Source organism: Hyperoodon ampullatus, assembly GCF_949752795.1.
Source record: "Hyperoodon ampullatus genome assembly, chromosome: 2".
NCBI lineage: Eukaryota > Metazoa > Chordata > Mammalia > Artiodactyla > Ziphiidae > Hyperoodon > Hyperoodon ampullatus.
Window position 1 is genome coordinate 119,636,624 of NC_136915.1, and position 23,563 is coordinate 119,660,186.

Here is a 23,563-nt window from a genome sequence, read left to right on the forward strand (position 1 = left end):
CATTGAAGAGAGAACACATCCAAATTCATTCTATGAGACCACCATTACCCTGATACCAAAACCAGACAAAGACCCTACAAAAAAAGAAAATTACAGGTCAACATCTCTGATGACTATAAATGCAAAAATCCACAACAAAATATTAGCAAGCCAAATTCAACAATATATAAAAAGGATCCTACATCATAATCAAGTGGGATTTATTCCAGGGATGCAAGGATGGCTCAATATCTGCAAATCAATCAATGTGATACATCACATTAACAAAAGGAAGGATAAAAATCACATGATTATCTCAGTAGACACAGAAAAAGCACTTGACAAAATCTAACATCCATTCATGATAGAAACTCTTATCAAAGTGGGTATAGTGCGAACATATCTAAACATAATAAAGGCCATTTATGACAAACCCACAGTTAATATCATACTCAACAATGAAAAGCTAAAATCTTTTCCTATAACATCAGGAATAAGATAAGGATGCCCACTCTCACCACTTCTATTTAACATGGTATTGGAAGTCCTAGCCACAGCAATCAGACAAGAAATAAAAGGGATCCAAATTGGAAGGGAAGAAGTAAAGCTGTCACTGCAGATGACATGACTCTATATAGAAAACCCTAAAGAGTCCACAAAAAAAACTATTAGAACTAATAAATGAATTCTTCAAGGTTGCAGGATGCAAGATTAATATACAGAAATATGTTGCTTTCCTATATACTAATAATGAACTATCGGAAGGAGAATTCAAGAAAACAGTCAATTACATCAAAAAGAATAAAATACCTAGGAACAGATTTAACCAAGGAGTTGAAAGATCTGTACTCTGAAAACTGTTAAGTCATTGATGAAGGAAATTGAAGACAACACAAATAAATGTAAAGGTATCCTGTGCTCATAGATTGGAAGAATTAATCTTGTTAAAGTTACAGTACTACCCAAAGCAATCTACAGATTTAATGCAATCCCTATCAATATACGCATGACATTTTTCACAGAACTAGAACAAACAATTCTAAAAAATGTATATGGAACCACAAAAGACCTCAAATAGCCAAAGCAATCTTGAGAAGAAAGAACAAAGCTGGAGGTATCACACTCCCTGACTTGAGACTACACTACAAAGCTACAGTCATCAAAATAGTATGGTACTGTATACAGATACATAGATCAGTGGAATAGAATAGACAGCCTAGAAACAAACCCACACATGGTCAGTTAATCTATGACAAAGGAGGTCAATTAATCTATGACAAAGAATATACAATGGAGAAAAGACAGTCTCTTCAATAAGTGGTACTGAGAAAACTGGACAGCTACATATAAAAGAATGAAAGTAGAACATCCTCTAGCAGCATATATAAAAATAAACTCAAAATGGATTAAAGACCTAAGTGTAAGACCAGAAACCATAAAACTCCTAGAAGAAAACATAGACAAAACACTCTTTGACAAAAATTGTAGCATTGTTTTTTAGGATCTGTCTCATAAAGCAGAGGAAATAAAAATAAAGTAAATAAATGGGACCTAATTAAACTTAAGTTTTTATACAACAAAGGAAACCATTGACAAAATGAGAAGACGCTGTTTTCGGAGAAAATGGGAGAATGGGAGAAAATATTTGCAATGATGTGACCAGTAAGGGGTTAATATCCAAAATATATATATAAACAGCTCATACAACTCAACTTTGAAAAAACAAACAACCCAATTAAAAAATGGGCAGAAGGGGGCTTCCCTGGTGGCGCAGTGGTTAAGAATCTGCCTGCCAGTGCAGGGGACACGAGTTCGAGCCCTGGTCTGGGAAGATCCCAGATGCCGCAGAGCAACCAAGCCTGTTAGCCACAACTACTGAGCCTGCGCGTCTGGAGCCTGTGCTCCGCAACGGGAGAGGCCGCGACAGTGAGAGGCCCGCGCACCGCGATGAAGAGTGGCCCCCGCTCGCCACAACTGGAGAAAGCCCTTGCACAGAAACGAAGACCCAACACAGCCAAAAATAAATATAAGTAAATAAATAAATTTATTTTTTTTTAAAAATGGGCAGAAGACCTGAATAGACTTTTTTTCCAAAAACACATACAGATGACCAACAGGCATATGAAAAGATGCCCAACATCACTCATTATTAGAGAAATGCAAATCAAACCACAATGAGGTTATCACCTCACATCCATCAGAATGGCTATCATCAAAAAGACCACAGGGCTTCCCTGGTGGTGCAGTGGTTGAGAGTCCGCCTGCCGATGCAGGGGACACAGGTTCATGCCCTGGTCCAGGAAGATCCCACATGCCGTGGAGCAGCTGGGCCCATGAGCCATGGCTGCTGAGCCTGCACGTCTGGAGCCTGTGCTCTGCAACGGGAGAGGCCACAACAGTGAGAGGCCTGCGTACTACAAAAAAAAAAGAAAAAAAAAAAAAGACCACAAATAACAAATGTTGGAGAGGATGTGGAGAAAAGGGAACGCTTGTACACTGTTGGTGGAAGTGTAAATTGGTGCAGCCACTATGGAAAACAGTATGGAGGTTCCTCATGAAAATAAAAATAAAACTACCATATGATCCAGCAGTTCCCCTCCTGGGTATATATCTGAAAAAAACGAAACACTATTTCAAAAAGACACATACACCTCAATGTTCATGACAGCGTTATTTACAATAGCCAAGATATGGAAGTAACTTAAGTGTCTATCAACATATGAATGGATAAAGAAGATATGGTATATATCTGCAATGGAATACTACTCAACCATAAAAAAGAAGGAAATTCTGCCATTTGCAACAACATGGATGGACCTGGAGAGTATTATACTGAGTGAAATAAGTCAGACAGAGAAAGACAAATACTGTATGTTATCACTTATATGTGGAATCTAAAAAATAAAATGACTGAATATAAGAAAACAGAAACAGATTCACAGATACAGAGAACAAACTAGTGGTTACCAGTGGGGAGAGGGAAGGGGGAGAGGCAAGATAAGCGTAGGGAATAAAGAAGTAGAAACTACTATGCATAAAATAAATAAACTACAGGCATACATTGTACAGCACAGGGAATATAGCCAATATTTTATAATAATTCTAAATGGAGTCAAATATATAGAAATACTGAATCATTATGTTGTACAACTGAAACTTATGTAATGTAGTAAATCAACTATACTTCAATAAAAAAATAAATACACATGCATTTTTAAAATATTTAACAAATTCTGATTTGTCTTGCACTTAAATAATATCCCTCCCACCATCCCTCCCTGCCTTTGGACACTCACAGCCTGAAATCTCTCCTCTGTCCCGGAAACGGCAAAGGGCAGACATGGTGATTGCTAGGAGCTCTTTGCTCCTGCCAGTGTTCTCCCTTATATCTCCAGAAAGATTTTTCAAGTCAGAAGCATATTTTGTGTTTCCATCTGCAATACGACTGGTACTTACTCACTCAGTCTTCTTCCCCACTGATGAGGCAGAGATTCTATCTAGTTCTACCACTGATCCCCCACCCACTACCTTCAGAAATGCCCGACGTTTCTTAAAGGAGCCAAACCTTTTTTCTGTAAGCATTTTAACATATTCAGTGACATGGAACATTAATATATTGGTTATAAAGAAAAAAATCAATGCTAGAGTTTTCATGGAAGGTTTCTTAGAAGTGGGATTTGAAATGGGCCTTAAAGCGTTAATAGAAATTGACTGGATGGAGAATTTGGGTAGAGAAGAGCAGAAAGAGCTTTTTTATTTTTTTTTCCAAGCAGAGGATAAAGTACTAGCAGAGATACAATGCATGGTGCTCTGGGATGGTCAAAACCAGGACTCCGGTTAAAAATTGGAGATAAGATTGGTTAGACATAGTGAAGACAGCTTTGGAAGTTTTTGAAAGCCACCGAAAAAATGTGTTTTACCCCTTATTGTTCATTATATTCCCGCCTTCCTTTCCCTTTGTCTCCTTTGTCTCCTCTTTCTTACCCTTTTGGGTTCCTTTCCTGATTTTTCCACTTGTTTGTTTTGGGTGCAGGTATCTCTTGTGATCAGTGGAAGGGAGGATTTTTATTTACTTTCCATGTTCCCCCACGTACACACACATACCCCACACACTACAGGATTCAGGCACAGGTACTGACAGCCTGTCACTGCCTGTCACCAGCCTAGCTTACACAGAGCAAACTGCCTCTTGTTAGGATTGGTGTCTGATTCTGAACAGAAATCTTGTTTTATCATACATAGTCTTTGCAAAGCACTGGTGAAGTCTTGTCATTTTTTTAAATTAAACTTTCTGTGAAATTTGGGGGTATTTAAATTCTGTTTATGGTTAAGGTCCTGATGTGTGTGTTAGTCATCTCCCAGCTAACAGCCTCTTGGCAGGCCATTCTTAATTCAGTTATTGTGTGTTTACAGGCTGTTCAGAATTCCACATTGCCTAGAGTTTTTCCACCTCCAGTGTGCAGGCACTTTTTTTCTTGCTTTCCCAACTCTTCTGGGCATTCAGACTCACTTTCTGGCACTCATGTTTGAAGCCAGTCATCTCTTTTCCTTTTTATTTGCCTGATTAATTTTGAATTTGAAGTATTCATATTTTATACCTTGTTCCTGACTCAGGTCAGTGTTTCTTCTCATTCCGTTTACTTCAGAAGTCCCAGAACATAAGATTATTTATATCGCTTGTGCAGCACCCAAATGTTTGCTAATAGAAGAGGGAACGTGAACCTTTAACATTTGTGCTCCATACTGTAACTTTTGGTTCTGTTTTTCCCAAATAGTCACTTTTTCATTAAGTACACAAAAATCCTTCAGCAGTCTTTTCACATAACTCAGCTCTAACAACTCCCTAGTTGTTTACTTTGTTCCCTCTTGTCGGCAAGCCCATGAGCTGTAATGTTTTCTCTTATTACTGGGGCACTGCCCATTCATAATGGAGGCCTGGCCCTTAATGAAAGTGTGCCGTCCGTCCTCAGCCTCTCACATCCTGCCTGGGTTTTCCTTCAGAGGCTGTTCCTCTCCTCCCTAGCTGAGCCACCTGAGTCTTCAGGTTCTCATCTCTCCAGTTAGAACCTCCTCTGGTATATTTTATTCACACCGAGGCACAAATTATAGGCAACAGTTGAAAATGTCCTTTCCAAGGGTGGTCAATTATTAACTGTGCTCAAAGTCTGAAAGTAAAGGATAACGGGAGCCTCATCTGCCACTTGTGGGAGGAGTTTCGGAGCCTCTCTGCTGCTCCTGGAAGCAGATCGCGTGAACAGATGCCCGACAGTGCAGGGCAGGGGCCTGTGAAGACCACGAGTTATCATAAGCTGTTTCCCTTCTGTCCTCCTTTAATTAAAATAATTAGAACCTCGTCAGTAATAGAGACCACCTCACTCACTATCCAAGGGAGTCAATACTGAAACACCCAAAGCACTTTTATAAGGTCCCACAGAGTAGACTGAAGAAAAGAAATTGCTGTAGCCCCTTTAACTATTTTCCAGAGCTGTTGGGTAACTTGGGATTCCTAATGGCGTGTCACTTTTAAACCTAAATTTTCCAGCTTGTCATTCAGAAGGGGCTTCCTAAATTTGGTTTAAGGCGTTCATATCCTATCTGGTAGAATCTTCTTCTAGTAATGCTGACAGTTTCCTTGGCCTAGAAGTTCAGAAAGGAGTGAAGAACAGAATCCATTTTAAAGCCACCCAAACCGTACCTAGCATGAGCCTCCTGGTTGGGCTTAAGATAACAGTACCATTTCAGCCATGACTAGGGACTCCCAGGTTTTGGAATTAGGTCGCAGCTTTAGTTTTCCCCCAAGCATCTGAGCTCATATCACCAGGTTTTTCATCTCTTCCCAACATTTAAGATATTAAAGAACTCCAGTTATCAGTTTAAACCATAGCAGGCGCATGGGCTCTAATAACTTCTGCAGGTGGTATGGGCTGTATGACAGAACCTTAGTCTTGATCTTAAACTGTCATCTGGATTCTGAGTTAATCTAGGAAAGTAGTAAAAATTAGTAATGTATATTACATGTCTTTTATACATGTGTTTTTCATTATTTGGTCATCTGTGTCTCAATGTGTCCGTGTGTGTGTGTATATGCACACAGTTTTTCAGTTTTTCTAAAACAGAGAGGGACCATGGTTCCAAAAGGAAATGACTAGTGTGGCACCTTGAAATCTGAACCCTGTCATATGTTCTGAATGTAATGACTCCAAATACATTAACAGGTTGTCTTTCTTCCATTGCCTACTTTTTGGAAAAGAAATCACTTTGATAGGAAACGTTGGCTAACTTACAACCAATCAGATTTAATTCTCTAAAGATAAGTAAATGATTTGATAGCCATTACAAAGTGGCAGGAGTTGTCATATTGAAGTTAAGTGTCCACAGCAATGGTCTTAAAGAATAGGTAGGGTTAGTTATTAAACAGCAGCAACCAACTGCTCTTCATTGCTAGTAAGGCTGGGAAAGAAGGAAATTAGCTTCAACTGTAATTGAAGAGATTTATAAGACTTGTAATGGGAAATTCACCATCAATGGAGACTATTTTAGAAATTGAAACAGGCAATCAACCAATAGAAGTGGAATAATGATGTCTTCCATTGGCTTTAAAATGGGATATATGATCTGCTCAGGGCACTTAAAGTTGATAGATTATTAGATTTAATAGTTTTTAACTTTTAGGGGGTCATGGACCTCATTAAGAATCTGATGTACCCCCTCTCCAGAAAAATGCACATACAAATAAAACTTTGCATGCAATTTCAGGGAACTTATGGACTCCCTGAAGTCTGTGCATTAGACCTTAATTTAGGACACCCCGGATTAGATGATCTCCTTAAATCATTTCCTGCCTCGTTAAGTTACAAGCTCCATAGTTCAATTTTCCCAAACATAATGGAATCTGAGGATCAAATGTCAAACTTTGGATTTTCTTCCTCTGGATTTATAATACTTGGCACGCATGGTGTAGTAGTAAAAAAAAGGAAAAAAAAGATAATGGAATAGAAAGAATTCTACTTTTAAATTCAATTCTTTGTCCTAGAGAAGCCAAATGTTTAATTTTGAAATCACTGGTTGGCTGTATATCATCTTCATGAAAAGGCAGTGCAGGACTAGGCCTTCGCCAGCATTCTTCCTGGTCCCACACCCAGCTCTGGATTCATGGTTGAAAATGCAAACTGAGGTGCCACGTTGACTCCCCAGCATTCTTCCAAGTTTACACATCTTCTAGCTGCATTGCTATGAATGTCCAGCTGGTCTTGAAAGATGTTATCTATTTATAATTCTTCCATCAGTTTTATGCCCAAGTTTCATTGACTACAAGTTGGAAAATGACAACCTAGAATTACAAATCGGGGAATAATTTGGCCTTCTCCCGAAAATAAAGAGCTTTTGTCCTCAGGAAGAATGGAGTGTAGTACATGTCTGTGTATATTAAACTCATGATAGCAAGTTACCCCATATGTGTTAAGCATGGCTTTATGTGGTTTTTCCCATTCCCTTATGCCAATAGCCTCTAGTTTACCTGGAAGTCCTTATAGCATTCCTTTTAGTCCCAAATTGGAAATGTATTGCTCTCTTTGTACCTGGAATCCAGAACTCTGAAATTAAGGACTGCCTTAACATGGAACAGAAGTGACAGTGGTCTCTGGGAAAGAGCATGATTATCAGATGTCTGCAACTTGTTGTCAGTCTTCACTGTATTTTATGTTCCTAAGCACAAATCTTTAAATTCATAGTTGGGAATGTCCTGATGAAATTAGAAATATTACTGATGAACAGGAACCAAGCAGTCTTGGCCAAGGTCTCCTTACCTTTCGCATGATATGGTGGTCCTTTTGACAACTATTCCTTCCCAGTGTTGAAAGGGAAGGGGAGAACTTAAGTATTCTTCCCTCTACGCTCTCCCCTCCCGCAACTAAAATCTCCTGCTGGGGCTTCCCTGGTGGCGCAGTGGTTGAGAGTCCGCCTGCCGATGCAGGGGACATGGGTTTGTGCCCCAGTTCGGGAGGATCCCGCATGCCGCGGAGCTGCTGGGCCCGTGAGCCATGGCCGCTGAGCCTGCACGTCCGGAGCCTGTGCTCCGCAACGGGAGAGGCCACAGCGGTGAGAGGCCCGCGTACCGCAAAAAAAATAAAAAATAAATAAAATAAAATAAAATCTCCTGCTGTTCCAGTTGCTCCAGTCGTGGTGATACACTGCATGGAAAGCATACAAGACATATAATGTCTGTGGACAGATAATCTGTGGTATTAACTCTGACAGTGGCTCCAGGCTTTATTGAGCCAATGAAGGTTGTTTGGGAACGAGAATTGAGAGGACAGGCCATCCTGGCACTGTAGCTCTGCTTAGTGACTGATGAAGTCTCTCTGTACCCTTGAAAGCGTGTCGACAGTTCACACCCTTGAAACGCATTGATGCCTTTCTGGGATTGAAGCTTATAGCAGAATTGCACATTCTGTTGAATATTTATTCCTTGTGTTTATTTCTCTCTGCAGAGAATGTGATCAATGGGCAGGATTACGAAGTGATGATGCAGATTGACTGTCAGGTGATGGACACCAGGATCCTCCACATCAAAAGCTCGTCAGTTCCTCCTTACCTCCGAGATCAGCAGAGGAATCAAACCAACACCTTCTTTGGTTCCCCTCCAGCAGCCACAGAGGCAGCCCACGTGGTCAGCACCATCCCTGAGTCACTACAATAATACCCAGGGGCTACAATGGAAAACTAAGGATGGGACCCTGCCAGACCGGTGAGTGGATGAGAGAAATGCTTCTTTCTGCCTTGGTGGCAAGCAGAGAACTGCCTCATAATAGAATTCAAGAGATAGAAGAGAAAAAAAGAAGCTGCTCTATTTTCACCATCTGCCCATCTACTTGGAAAGCACTGGAACTCAGACACAAGGGGAGCAGCATATCTCCACAGGCACGTGTAGCCCTGCATCCTCCACTGTTGTCTGGTGTAGATATTTTTTTCTGTACCTTTCTAAATTGCTTTTCCCTCTGTATTTGTTTTGTGTTTAAATAGTCATATTCTTTCAAATAAGATCCATTTCCCTTCTCTGCCATTTCACTTATTGTTATGGTAAAGAGACTTTTATTTAACAGCACCCATATGTTTCCACTCATTAGATCTTTCATCAACTTAATGCAAACCAATTGTGGATGTGTGCTTATTGGAAAGCAAATGTCAAAACCAGAAGAGCCAAAAGCATCCCCAGAAGAGTCAAAACAATTTGGAGTGTCAGATAAAGGGGAAAATCCCCCGGTGGTAAAGTTTATCTTGCAATTTGCAGTTCACACCTGAGACTGCATGTGAACAACTGTATTGGTGTCGGGGGTGGGTAGCAAATTTGCGAGAATGAAATGGAAGAGAAGGCGGGCTTTGAAAGAGGAGATAGCTTCGTTAATACATATGTTTAAAACACTGAAAGTTTGATGTGATTGCAGTTTAAGATTAAAGCCACAGCTACCGCTTATTCTGAGGACCATGGGCCACTGAGTGTTAGCACATGTACTTATGTCTTCTCTTTAGTAATCTGGTTCAGATCCTCAAGGACCACAGGACAAATCCTTCATTTTTATTGTGAATCTCCACACACTACACACCTTCTATTGATACGATACCCAGTTCAGCTAAGGAGCAGGTAGGTGACTTTACATTTAAACAAACAAGAGCTTTTTCTCTTGAGAATTGGTAAGTATTCACTCCTTTAAGACTATGCAGACAGGCAAGTTAGATTCCTGCTGGTGGAGTGCATCCCATAGTATGGCAATCATTTTCAATCCTCCAGTGAAAAGGCAGTGAAGGAATTAACTCTTTTGTCCTCCCATTATTAAAACAAAAACAAAACAAAAATATCTTACTTTGTTCACTTGTACTTTGACTGTCTCCTCTGTGATTTCTACCTTCAGCTTCTAAAAGTGTCTTCTACCCTCTGCTCCTATGAAGCTTTTGAATTTCTCCATAGAATTCATTCTGCAAACACTGCTTCCTGTCCTAATTGACTTGCTCTTGTCAGATTTCTTCCCTTCCATTCCACACTGTATCAATCTCTTCCTCCTTGCAAGAAAAGGAAAGAGACATTATATCAACTCCTCAAGGACTACCTTTAGTGAGTCAGTTTTCTACCTGTGAAATTAGGCGTGGCTCCTAAATAATTTTGAAGACTCACCAGCACTTCTCTCTGGACGGTGATGCCTCTCTGCTCAAGCCAGTTAGACGCTTTCAGAGGAAATCAGTTTAACTCTTGTGAGGGGGAGGAAGGGGGCTCTGCTGCTCTATTCCCTGGGAATCTGGAGTTTGAAAAGTATCCCTTAGCCATGTACCAACCATTTTAAGTCAGGGCAGCACTCCTCTCTGATTTGGCTGCCCCAGGCAACTTTCAGACAAGAACCATTTTCCCTGGGGACCACTCTTCCTTCTAAGGGGTGCCAAGGAATAGAAGGCAAGTGCCTAGAAGACCTTTAGGTTGCAGGGCGGTCTTCTCATGGATTGTCTTCTCCTGGTGCTGCTCCTTCCCATTCTGTCCTGTGAATTAGCCAAACAAGAGGCTGCTACCATGGCTAGTAGGCAGTGGCAACATGGTCATTCCCAAGCTGCCAATCTTCTCCTGCAACTGTCGTAGTTATCACGGTGGATGCAAATACAGTGTGTGTGGAGTGATTGTAGATGGTGCTTCCTTCCTCTCCTTTGCACTGAATCACAAAAACAAACCATCACGTGGATTTCTTGTTTGGGGCACTTGCTTTTACTTTATCCCTCTATTCCCAGCTTTTCCTGTGTCCATTTTACCAACTGGTCAGACTGAAGACTTAATTATGTTACGTCACGTTAATGCCTCTCTTTCAGGTGAAAGTGTGGGTTAAGGGTACCTGTGAAGTGACCATGCAAAGCAGTCTGAGAGCCTTGCCTCCTCCTCTTTTCACTCACTGACCCTTCTCCCCCCTTGTCATTACCCATTCTTGAATTGATCTTTTTGAGATGAGGGAACAGGATTCTCCTCAGGGTAAAGTTTCAGGAAAGGAGTGAAAGGCAGCTGACAAGTATTCTACTTTTTAAACTGCTGTCAAGGCTACTGTTGATCTCTGGGCGCAATGGTAGTTTTTATTGTTATGTCTGTACATTAGCCCGAGGTCCTTTAGGAAATGGAAAGTTGCTCTGCCTGATGAATAAATTAAGCTGGTCTTTTGGCTTAATTGTTTTGGTGAGATGGCCTTTTGGGGATTGCAGCCAGGAATTATGGGGGACGTGTGTGTGTGTGTGTGTGTGTAATTTTTTAATTTATTGAGTTTTTAAGTGGCATTTTGCAAGCTTGTGAGAACGTTTGTTAGATAAGCTCATGGAGGAGGCAAGTCCGCCTGTTATTAGGTGACTCTGTGCCCTTTGGGTCACCAGTACTACTGTCTTGGAAGGTGATGGCAGAGACTGCTGGGAATGGTTTTTCCACCTGGTTGCAAGTTCCAGGTTTTTAAGGCTTAATGGAAGTGGATGTTCCCTCATGGTGTCTACTGAGTCAGACGTCAGGAGCTTCTTCCCCATGGGGTTAACTCACTCAGCAGAACAGGGACACAGCTCCATTAGGGCGGCAGTGTAAAATGCCTCTTTCCAAAGTTAGGGTTTGTGAAAGGATCATCTTGAAACAAATGTATTGCTTGCCATTCTTGCGGTTTAGGTTATTGGGTGGGGTTTGTCTTTTCACAAGTGAAAAATCCCGTGATCATAAAGCTCTGAGCATCTTCTAATTTTTTTTTTTTTTTAATGACTACAGTCTCCAGAACAAAGCTGGCATTTCTTTGCCTTTTCTTGTTAGCAGGAAGTAGACATGGCGGTATTTGAAAGCAGCAATGTTATATGAGTCATTCTTGAGTGTTCTGAATAAACACTACTTAGAAACAGACAAGAAACTTGGGATTCAAACTGATTTTTCTAGCATTTTAAAAGAGACACTGTCCTGATCAAACTTTCCTGGCTTGAATCTTCCTCCTGGGAATGAACCCCCAGTAGTCACAGCAATGACACTCTGATAAGATGCTGCTGCTGTGGCATTTGGAGTGACTAAAACCGGAGAACTCGCAAGCTCCTTGCAATTTTTGTACTATTTTCTGATTCTTGCCATTTCACTAAGCTCAGGTTGTGAAACTTGACAGAATATCAGAAAAACTTGTAATTGTACTAGACTTTCTAACACTTTGAAAAGTTTCAAAGCAGCTTCCACTTTCAACTACCTATTAGAAGTAACCACTTTTACTGAAGAGCCAGAGTAAGAGCCCATGCCCCCTTCAGTCTGACCACATGGAAATTTTCCACCACGAAAGCCCTCTTTCCACTGCATACTGCTGGGCCAACTCAGCTTCCTGCTGCAGAGTCATAGGCCTGAACTTCAAATGAGACCTTGCATACTATTGGCTGTTTTCGTATGAATTAACCTCTCAAATAAGATTGCTTAATGCCCAAATTAATAGACATTTATTACCCGCTATGGATCCCTCATTCTTTGCGAAAATGTGATTTCTGTCCTGAGTCATTTTAATTTACAGAAATTAGGATCTTTGCTGCTAATAGGAATACTAATTATAACTTTTACCTTAAAAACAAGAATAAAGCTTAAAGAAAGAAAATGAAATGTAAGACATTTTTATTCTTACCCCTGACAATATTTGGGATGGAGCAATTCCTGTTTCCCTAGGGGTTGTGGTTGATTTGTAATTTTCTAGGAAACAGAATATTGGACTACCCCCAAAAATGTTGCTGGAGTCCAGATGGAACTATGCACATTAAAAAAAGAAAAAAAAAGTTTTCTCTTACCTGAAAAAAGAAATCAGAACGTATCCTGTTAACTTATATTTTTAAAGACTAAGCTTAAAACAAAGTTTATTTTGGATAAGACTAGAACTTTTAGCAATTTATTCTAATATCTGTGTGTTAATATCTATGTTGATATCTGTCAGATTATCTCTCAGAATTTATAAAAAGAAGGATGACAAAGGTATCTTGATCAGGAAACTTGGTCCTATGTATGAATCACGTCTAGTCACTGTGAAATAGTGGACACCATATTCAACATATTAGTTTGCTGCCTTAGAGACTTCTGGCACATTAAAAGACTTTAAATTATATTAAGTTGGGGAACCAAGGAGTAAATAAATCATAGTTTATCATTTGCCAAGGTCGACACACAGCACACTGTCTTGCTGCTTGCCCCCAGTGATGTTGGTGACAATTAATTAGTTAATAAGCAAACCAGGAAGTTTGGCATATCCCCCAACAGGATCATCCCAGATAGAGATTAGCAGGTTGACTTTCACAGTAAATGTATATTGGACCATTTTAACTCACACTCAGCCCTAATTTCTAGGTCAGCCATCTTCATAAAAGATGGTGGGAAAATAAATAGAACTTTGGATGGAAACTGCTGTGCACTACTGGCCCTAGAGATACTAGTTTCTTGTCATGTTGCCAACATGGTTAGGCTAAGACCAACAGTGCTTCTCCCCTGGAGCCATTAGAACCTGAGGAGAGAGTGTTAGAGATGCCATTTCACCAGGGTTTTCTTTCTAAGGGTTGTATCCATGCTCAGTTAAGAATGGGTTAAAGATGCAGAGGAAAGATATACCATTCTCTCCCTTAATATTTATGTTGGTTTACAACACATAAGGAAACAATGACAACAGACTTGACAACAGACTATGTCATGCTTTTAAGCAAGTCTTTATAATGCAATACTTGTTCCTTGTCTAAAGTTCAAATAAAGAATTTTTAAACTTGCCTTGTTTCGTTTTGTATGTAGAAAGAGAAAAAAAGACCCAAAATGAATCTTCAGTGTTAAGTGATTAGTAATGAGAAGGGAAGCCTTAAATCGTTTTGTGGCCTGTTACTGTTTAGATGAAACAATTGAACTCTTTTCCACTCTTTTTCCCAACCTGGTTAAGTAAAAGTTTCCTTTATTGTGTCCAAATATTTGAACTACAGTCTTTCTTACTAGGGAAAAAAAAATTGTCTAAAAACTTATACTTTGTCCTTCTACATCAGGAAACCGAGTTAATCAATCACACCAAAGCCTCTTCTCAGCTTAGAATGACATATCTCCAAGCATGAAGCTAGTCACTGCAGACTGACAGCAAAGAATCCTTCTGGGTATAATCAGTGCAGGCATTTACTGAGTACCCAGTGTATGCCTCAGACACTAAGTTCACTAGCTCTTTTATTTCAATCTTCCCTACAACTCATTTCCTACAATGGTCACATAACTTGTAAATAATAGACCCAGTATTTGGACCCAGGCAATTTAGCTTCAGCACATGGATTCCTAACCTCATGAGACACAGATCGGGCATAGATTCCTGACCTAAAAGAGCTCACAGTGGCCTGTGGGGTCAGATACGCAAATATACAAAATTACAGTAACGTCAGGGTTCTCTTTGAGGCAAAACTACATTTGTTTCCTAAGATACCTTATTAGGCTTCTTTAGAAAAGTAAGACCCTAAATCCCTTCTAATGCAGAGAAAGTCAGTACACAATGGAGGGTAGGGGGCTGGGTAGCAGAAAAGGGAAAGTGGACCCAAGCTACAGGGCTTGGTCTCTGGATGCTGGAGCCTCTCAGGGACTCGTGAGAAGACTCCCTGGTGGCAAGAGGGCAAAAAGATTTCAAACTGTGGTGCTAAAATGTAAATCCTCTTCATTGTCTCAAGTAGTCAGTAAAAGCCTGTTGCACACACAGCTTTGAATCAGTGTTCTTTTGGGGAGTGAAAGGAGGGAGTAGGAATCAGTGTGGTATGACTAATGCAGAAAAAAAGCTTGCAGAGGGCTTTCCTGGTGGCGCAGTGGTTGAGAGTCCGCCTGCCGATGCAGGGGACGCGGGTTCGTGCCCCGGTCCGGGAAGAACCCACATGCCGCGGAGCGGCTGGGCCCGTGAGCCATGGCCGCTGAGCCTGTACTCCACAACAGGAGAGACCACAACAGTGAGAGGCCCGTGTACCGCAAAAAAAAAAAAAAAGCTTGCAGATACTGAAGCAAGATAATTCATAAATGGAAAAGTCAGTGAAGCAACAGAGGTGACCACGAAAATATCACTCCCGCCACACCCTCGCCCTCATGGGACCTTGCCACCAAATCCTTATGGGATTGTGCCTCCGGGACTTCCCAACTGTATGTGGGATACTGTTCAAGCCAATTTTGGGATCTCAAAGGATAACCACAGCTGACATTTGGATTACACAATACATGGTGCCCGAAATAGAGGGTTCTTCTAGCCATACTCTGCAATTTATCTAACTAGCTCTCTTTTGTTAGAAATTTAGACCACTTCCAATGTTTTGCTAAGCATAGGAAATCTATACCATATTATTCACTCCATCACATTTGGTGTAATCTGTACAATTACCTGAAGACAATCCTTCCCTTAGTTGACTTCATGATAACAGCTGATACATATTGAAGACTTAACCTCTAACAGACATTGTGCTAAGCATTTGCAAGCATTAGTTCATTAAACTTTACAGCAGCCTTATGAAATAGATATCATTATCCACGTTACAGATGAAAAAATGGGCACAAAAGAGTAAGGAACTTGCCTACAAACTCACAACTGACACATACCGGAGCTGGGATTTGAAATTAAGTCTACCTTGCTTGTAAAGCCACATTCTTTCTATTATAGTATGTTGCCGCTCACCCTTTAAAGCCATAAAGGATGCAGCAGAAGACAAAGTAGAGAGGAAGAAACCAAGCCACACATCATGGGCAAACAGGGTGTTGAGGCATGGTCAGGAAAGAGGGACAATAGCTAAGAGGCAAAGTCCATTGATGCTGGTGGGTTTTCTATGAACAATTCATCCCCTCTGAGGGAGTATATACTCACTGCTGGTTGCATGTGGAGCCCACAGTGGGTAGCTGAACCTCAATCCTTGCAGTCCTCATCTTGGGTGAGTTACCCAGTGGGGTAAAGACAAGCTGGGTGCTCCCACAGTTGAAGATCCTGGGCTCAGCCAATACTCCCATTCTGCTTAGGCCCAAGAGCATTCAAGTGTGACCATTCAGCCGCATCCCTAGGGTGCGTCCAACTGACTACTCTTTTGATCACAAGTTCTGTTGTCTTTGGAAAGTTTTCACTGCAGAATTAACTTCTAGTGTGGATGCTGGACTATGAGATGGCGAGAGATGCTTTTGTAAGAGATCCCTAATCTCCAGATCCAAAACTGAAATGCTTTGGTCCAGAAGTGAAGGACGTATCTTTAAAATAGATGCAACACACCATATTAAGAAATGGGTCGTCTCGTAAGTTTAACTATTTGCAACCCTGTCACTCCTAAAAACTGAGCTCATTTAGATGGGAGGACCATGTGAAGCTCACCAAAAAATATTTCCACTTGTTTACAGGCGTACCCCTGTTTCGGCATACATTAGCTAGTTGAAAAGGAAGAACTGAGAGCCTCAAAAGCCATCCCTGACTCTCATTTCTTTGTTGTCCTTCTAGACTTCCGAAGCCACTGGGGTTATGTTTATTGCCTGAGCACCCAGTGGAACTTGGATTCTTGGGCTGAATTTCTCCATAGCTAGAGCTAGTGGCCCCAGAATTTAAACCTTTGTCACAGATTCTAAGTGGTGGACCAAGCTTAGGCAACTGCCGCTGATCTGTGGGATGCTATACAGATAAACCAGACAACCTCCTTGTCCTCAAAGACATGTGAATGATGTCCCTTCCATGGGTCTATGTGGTCACCCCTCTGTTCCCACAAAAGAGTAAAGATAATTTCCAGAAGAGGTCATGATTTCGGGTCAGCCTGAAAAATAGTTAGACACAAGCTGCTCTCAGGAGAGCTTTGGGATGGAAGATTCATTGGCCAATCAATGTCTTTGCCATGGCCACAGGGCTCACCCACTCACTTGGCTGCTGGTCCTAAGACACACAATGGTGCATTTCACTGCACTGTCTCTGGTTTCCTGAACATGCTGGAATTCTCTACTCAGCGACTTGTTCACATCAGACCAACACATTGCCCCCTCAGCCTGGCAGCCTCAAGCAAGACAGAAATACAGCAACCTCCACACCACTAGCCTGGCTGTTTCCATCGAATCCTCAGCTGGGTGGAACTGCAAGTTCGTCTTAATTTAAACAGTATGAGCAGGAAAGATGCTGAAACATTTAACATCTTATTTTAAATGGTTCTATGGGTCACCGCTCAGGTGAATAGAACTAGCAGCACATTTGGGGCTAATTCCATCTCCCCAAGATTTATAATCTGGTACAAGTCAGCAGGGCGTGAACAGTCCAAAGAGGGAAAAACCTGCTCTTAGAAAGTTAGCTTCCTTTCCAAACTTTCACCTCTGCAATTTCTTGTTTAATATCTGTCATCTCTGAAGGACAGTAAACTCCAGAAGGTCAGGAACCCTGTCAGTGTCTAATTCACTATTTTATCCCCACTACTGTTTTGACATGATGTGCTTAGGATACGGTCCTTCGGGCATTTTAGGCTAACTCTGTTTTTTGTTGAGTTGAATTATTGAGCTCTTAGAAAGCCACAGATAGACATTTTCTTTCCGGGAGTGTACGTGATAGACTGGCATTTGTCACTTGTGTTTGCATGTACCAGTACATCACCATATGCAAATATTCACAGTGCTTTCGCGATTCAGAGGCACCGTGCCCAGCGCTGAGCAGGAGGGACACACAAGATGAGAGCCCTGCCTTCCCTCATCAGAGAAAGCGACATCAGCTTTCCCTTTCCCTTTTTATTTCTTCCTACTGTTTTCCTCTGATTTCAGTCTGTGGCAAACTGGACGTGTTCTGGGGAGAGGCTGTTAGACCAGGGGATTTACAAGTGTGGCCCCCATTCTGCAGCAGCAGCAGCACTGCAGAACTTGCTAGAAATGCAACTTCTCTGGCCTCAACCCAGACCCACTGAGTCAGACTCTGAGGCTGGGCCCAGCAATCTGTGTTTCAACAAGCACTTCAGAGGATTCTGATATGACGTTAAGAACCACTCATGTAGATGTCTGTCAGAAAGACTAGAGGAGTGAGAATATCAAACTTCTGCCCGAGATGGTCCTTCCCGGGACTGCCATCGCTGGGGCTTTAGGGAAATAGCAGGAAAGAATTTCCTTGTTGTCACTCTCTTTTTGAAAGCCCACAGGGGTTACACCTTGAGCATCCACAGCCTCGCATCCCTTGTCACATCACCTGGCCTCCTGCTACCTTGGGTGACCTCACAGCTGAGCAGCAGGAATCGGGGCTGCCTGCACAGTGGGAATCGGGACCGTGCCCTTAATCAGAAGTGTGTCAGCCACCCCGGGCTGAGGGCTGCATTTGGGAAAGAGGGACAGACCTAGCTGCTTGCCCACCCCACAGATACGAGGCTCTCCTGGGGACTGAGCTCCTGAGAGGTCCCGCCTGGAACCAGCACCCTCTGCTGAGGAAGGGGGAGGTCTGCTGGGCCTCTGTCAGCCCTCCCCAGAGCAGGTCTTCACCTCGAGGCTAGGAGAGCCCCCAGTACAAGTGCAGGGACACTCCAGAGAGAATGCTCCTGGCCCCGCTGGGGACCTGGGACCTGTCTCATCTCTCGACTTCACAGCTCTGAAGACAAGAAGGTCTGAGCTCCAGGCTCCATGAGGTTTACTCAGTTGGCTGCAGGCTCTAACCCCCTTCCATACAGCACCAGGCTGTGGTTCCCAATCTTGGCTGCATATTGGAATCATCTGGGGATCTTTAAAAAATACTGCTGCCCGACTGCCACCCCCAGATGTTCTGATTTAATTGGTATAGGGTGTAGGAGTGTTAAAATTTCCCCAGGTGATTCTAATGTGCACAAAAGTTTGGGGACCAGTGAACAATTTCTCTTGAGGCCAAGACCCAGCTCGTGTCTAATGTCTGGGGAGCAACATAGTTCTAAAGGTGGGAGGTAGAGTGGGGTTCCAAGGACACGAATAATATGTTTGAATCATCAGACAGACTCCAGACTTAGCAAACAGCTGGTCAAGAAAGGAGAGGAGAGAGGTAGGGGTGTGGGCTGGGGAGCATTGGATCCACTGGTGGAGATGATGTCAGACATTCCTCTGTGATGTTAGAACTCGGGAAACACATGAAAATAACCATGGCTGTGAAAATGGAACTTTCTGTGAAATGGCATATTCTTGGAAGGAGAGGGAGCAGGGAGGAGAGGGAAGGGGAGGCGGGGAAGGGAAGAAAGGAGAGAGGAGGGGAGAGGAGAGGCCCCAGGCCAGAGAGAACACGGGAGGCTGATCCGCTCCCAGGCTTCTGGAGAACTGGGGAAAGGACAAGAAGACGTGAAAAGATGCACCAAGGAGAGGAGAGGGTGTTTTGGGTCTGCACGAGGACTGTCTAAAGAGGGCAACTGCTGACCCAGAAGAAGCTGAAGCAACGAAAGAAAAGAGAAGCCAGGAGCGAGAGAAGGAATCTGCTGCTAAGAAAAGAAAAACACACAGTGTTTGACCCAAACCCACCCAGCTTCGGGCTGGGGCCAGATGGAGAGCTTCCCAGGAGAAGGCTGAGGGGGCAGCTTCTCACCACACAGCCTGTCAGGGGAAGGAACAAGACACAGCCAGTTGCCAGTGTGTCCCCTTTCCTTCTTCCTCTACTCCTGGCTTTGCAGGTCTCACAGAGGAAGGAGCTCTGGGCCTGAGGTTGGGAAGCCAGACCCTTCCTCTTGTTTCCCTGAGGGAGGGAGGGCAGTGCCCCTGAGGGACCCGAGCCTGTGGCTCCTGGAGATATTGGGGGCATCTCCCCTACCCTAAGCCTGGCACCAGCACCTGATTCTTAGATCTCACCCTAATGGCTTCCCTCAGGGCGAGCCATCCAAATATTGAGTCACCAAGAGAAAAAAGCCTTGCAGACAAAACCAGGAAAAATGACACAGGCTCTTCAATTCCTGGACGAAAGATTTCACACCTACTTTGTAAAATCAGGAGACTTTCATGACCGGGTGTGACTGTAACCCACATGCCTATGACGAGCCTCCTGCAAAGCAAATATACCAGCCGTGTCACATGATGTAGCCCCTGTGATGCTCAGCACACCCTGGGTGTTGGGCAGGCGGGTCCCATCTTGGCTCCTGAGATGGCGTGGGATGAAGCGGGCACGGAGACCCCCAGCACCCCCTCTCGGGATTAGCAGTCCCTCCCATCGGAGAGTGTCAAGATACGTGCTATTGAGGCTTAAGGAGCCGTGTGGGGTTATTGGAAACTAATGCCAACATCAAGTGCTTCAAGATGCTGGCTGTTGTCCACCAGCCAGTGTTACTCCTCCCTGGGCACCGCGGGCCGCGCCGTGCCACACTGCACAGTCCCCTCGGTGCTGCTGCTCAGGCTGACACCTCCGGAATGCCTCGCTAGCCAGTTTGGAGGGGCTGTGGGAGCACACGATAGCGCTCTGAGCTGTGCAGCTGGGAGCTGCCTCCGAGCACTTGAGCGTTTCCAGCCAGCGGTTTCCTGTGGGAGAGCGGTCTGGGGCCTCGGCTCTCCACTTACTGGCAGGCCTCCCTCTCTCTGCTCGGCCTCCCGTCCATCCTGACCACTGGCCTGGCCTTGCAGAGGATCAAAAAGTTGACTGGCTTCCTCAGAGTTAGAAAGACAGCAAGCAAGCCTGGGAGCTGAAACCAGCCACTGGCCTTTATTTTTCAGGGCAGAGGAGGGAGGTGGGGGGGCACCCAGGGACCCCAGAGACAGGATCCTGTCTGCTGAGGGCTGCAGTGGGTAGGGCAGTCTGTCCTGTAAGAATACAGCAGCCCCAGGGGGTCCCTGTCTGTTCTGAAGATGCAACGCAGAGGGCAGTGGCCCCTCCATAACAGAAGTGGCCACTGTGAGACGAGGAGTCAGAATGGGGCTAAGGTGTTTGTGGAAGGGCGGGTCCACTGCTGGCAGAGAAGGCTGGGAGTGTCAGGGCGACCCAGGGACCCCTGGAGCCTGGTCCCTTCCAGCAGCTGTTGGAAGGGTCAGGAGTCCTTTTGTGTGACCAGAGCTGGGCTGTCGGGTGGCAGCACACACGTCAGCACACCAGTCCACCTACTCTGAGCCGGTCCCTGGCCGTGCTCTCACAGGGACACAGAGACGTCCTCCAGCAATGGTCAGGCTTGGGAGGAAAACACATGCAGCTGAGAGCAACTCAGAGGCACCAGATGTGCTGTGTGCTAAGACACAGGTGAAGAGGGGATGAGGGGAGGTGAGGATAGGCGAGCCAGGGGGACCCTTCTTGCAGGAGGTGGGCTTGGGGTAGGGCCTTAAGGGAAGGGAGAATTCAGTCAGGTAGTGACTGGGGAGGGTCGCCTCTCAGGGCATTTCAAGGGGAGGAACAGCCTGAGCAAAAGCAGGAACTGTGCATGTGGGCCAGTGTGGCCTCATGTGTTGAAGGCTTGTTGTGCCCAGGGAGGAGTGAAGCCAGCTTGTAGATAACTTTCAGCATCTCAAAGTACCTCTTTGATACTGGGATTGGTTTTGAATAACCTCAAATTGTTCCTTGAACTTGGATAGCTCTACCTCAAGAGAGTCATACTCTGAGGAGTTCCCTAGCAGGAAAGAGTTGGGTGTCAACCTGCAAAAAGTGAGTCTGGGGACTTCCCTGGTGGTCCAGTGGTTGGGAGTCTGCCTGCCGGTGCGGGGATGTGGGTTCGATTCCTGGTCGGGGAGCTGGGATCCCACATGCCGTGGAGCAACTAAGCCCACACGCTCTGGAGCCTGCCCGCCACAACTAGAGAGAAGCCCGTGCACCGCAATGAAAGATCCTGCCTGCCGCAACTAAGTCCCAACACAGCCAAAAATAAAAATAAATAAATAAATATTAAAGAAAACACCTAATATGATTTTTTTTTAAAAAGTGAGTCTGCATTTCATTGGACGTCATGAGCATTGCTGTCCTTGGGCAACCAGAACACACCTCACGGTCCTCTGAGTCACTGGGCCCAGTAGCCCTGGGGTGCAGGAATTCCTTCCACATCACTCCTGACAAGAGGCCTCCGGACTCTGAAGGCCTGGAGGGTCCTCAGCAGCCCTTCAACTAGGGGAAAAGCCAGTATCAACACCCTCCAGTGGAGCTAACATTTATTGAGACCTGTTCCTCCTAGCCATGGCCAGCTGGACAAGGGGTGGACATAGTCAACCCATGGGCTCAGTATGAACGGATGAGCTGGACCAATCAGGAGGTTTGAAGAAGGAGACCCGGGGACAGCAAACTGTGGATACTCAAGCTTGGAGAGCTGGTTGACACTGCCACCATGCTGGGCCACGTGCAGGTTGACTGAGCCCAGAGAAGCAGAAGTGAGGGAGCTCTCTGAGGGCCTCCAAGAGATGGAGAGGATTGACAGTTCCTGAATTTTCTGTCCCAGCCCCTGAGAGGATCGTGATACCTCCCTGAATATCTGCAAGACCGCCTGTTGCATCCGTACAAACAGTTGTCTTCCATGTGAGCTAGCCTGAGTGGGCTTCTGCTCGCTACAACCAAGAGATGCTGAGATGAAAGAACATTACCCTCCTGCCTCTCCTGGCCTCTGGGCTCAGGCAGGAAAATCCAGCTTATCACGGAGGCTGGAGGCTGGAGCGTGGAGCTGGGGTTCTTTTGAGGGCAGCAGGCAGACCTCCCATCTTTCCAACTCCAGCTCTGTCTCTCCAAACCCAACTGAAGCTGCTATGCGACTGGGAATTTCACCAGAGTTTTCCAGCCCATTCCTGGCACCTGCTGCTGTTGGCTGCACTTTAACCCCCCAGGCACTGCCAAATTTTCCTTGGTGCTCCCAGGCCAGGCAGTCCCCTCCAGAGAGCGAGCTCAGCTGAGGTCACACGGAAAATAACCCATGAGCAGAGCCCGGCCCCGAGCTGCTTCAGCCGACTTCCCTTTGTTCTCTCCTGCTCTTTCCCTCTCTCTCTTACATGAAACTGGCCTGTTTTACCAGGTCAAATTGCATTCTTCTAAATATAGGAGTGCTGTGCGGTGAAAGTTTGATACAACTTCTTTGCACCTAATCACTCTGGGAAAGCTTTCCAAGTAGAGAACTCCAAGGATACTGTGCCATGATGTCTTTCTAACTGCTGGCTTTCAGATTACAATCCCTCCCGATGGGAAAAACTCATGATACAGATGAAACTTGCTTTATACCATAACACATTCCTGAAGAGTCACAGATAAATCTACTCATTTATATTCTGCCTTATTCCAGAAAAAACAAAAAACAAAAACAAAACCCACAGCATAATTAGAGAGAAAGAAAAAGGAACATCAAAAATGAAAAAAAGAACCAGGAGAGAGGCAAAGACAATATGGTCACCATGAGAATTCTACATGCTTTCTACGGGTAAAACACAATAGGGCTGTACACTTTCCAGCAGCTGATACAGAAAGAGAAATTTGATTAGTTACACAAAGAGTCATGTATAAACTGAACTTTGGCAAACTGAATCACAGTTCAAATACACTAGCAGAGGTCGCTATTGAAGAAATGCTTTTTAAGAGACATCTGGTTTTGGTTTTGGAGTTTTGTTTGTTTGTTTTTGTTTTTGTTTATTCAGCAGCACTTCATCTGGGGAACTGGCCTTTCCTGATGCGGTGTGACTACGGTGAGCTGTCAATCACAGAATCCCACCATGGTT

General features: G+C 44.1%; 1 protein-coding gene across 2 annotated transcripts in view; it reads left to right on the top strand.

Moving 5' to 3' along the window:
* The window catches only part of ATF6 (activating transcription factor 6), a gene marked incomplete at both ends in the record, with an annotated part of 221,967 nt that extends 213,290 nt beyond the window's left edge, over positions 1–8,677 (top strand). For both annotated transcript variants that reach the window (XM_079697746.1, XM_079697745.1), the window contains one exon: positions 8,469–8,677. In XM_079697746.1, the coding sequence (XP_079553872.1) occupies positions 8,469–8,677 (209 nt within the window). The remainder of the gene's footprint in view (positions 1–8,468) is intronic.
* Between the last annotated feature and the right edge of the window lie 14,886 nt (positions 8,678–23,563).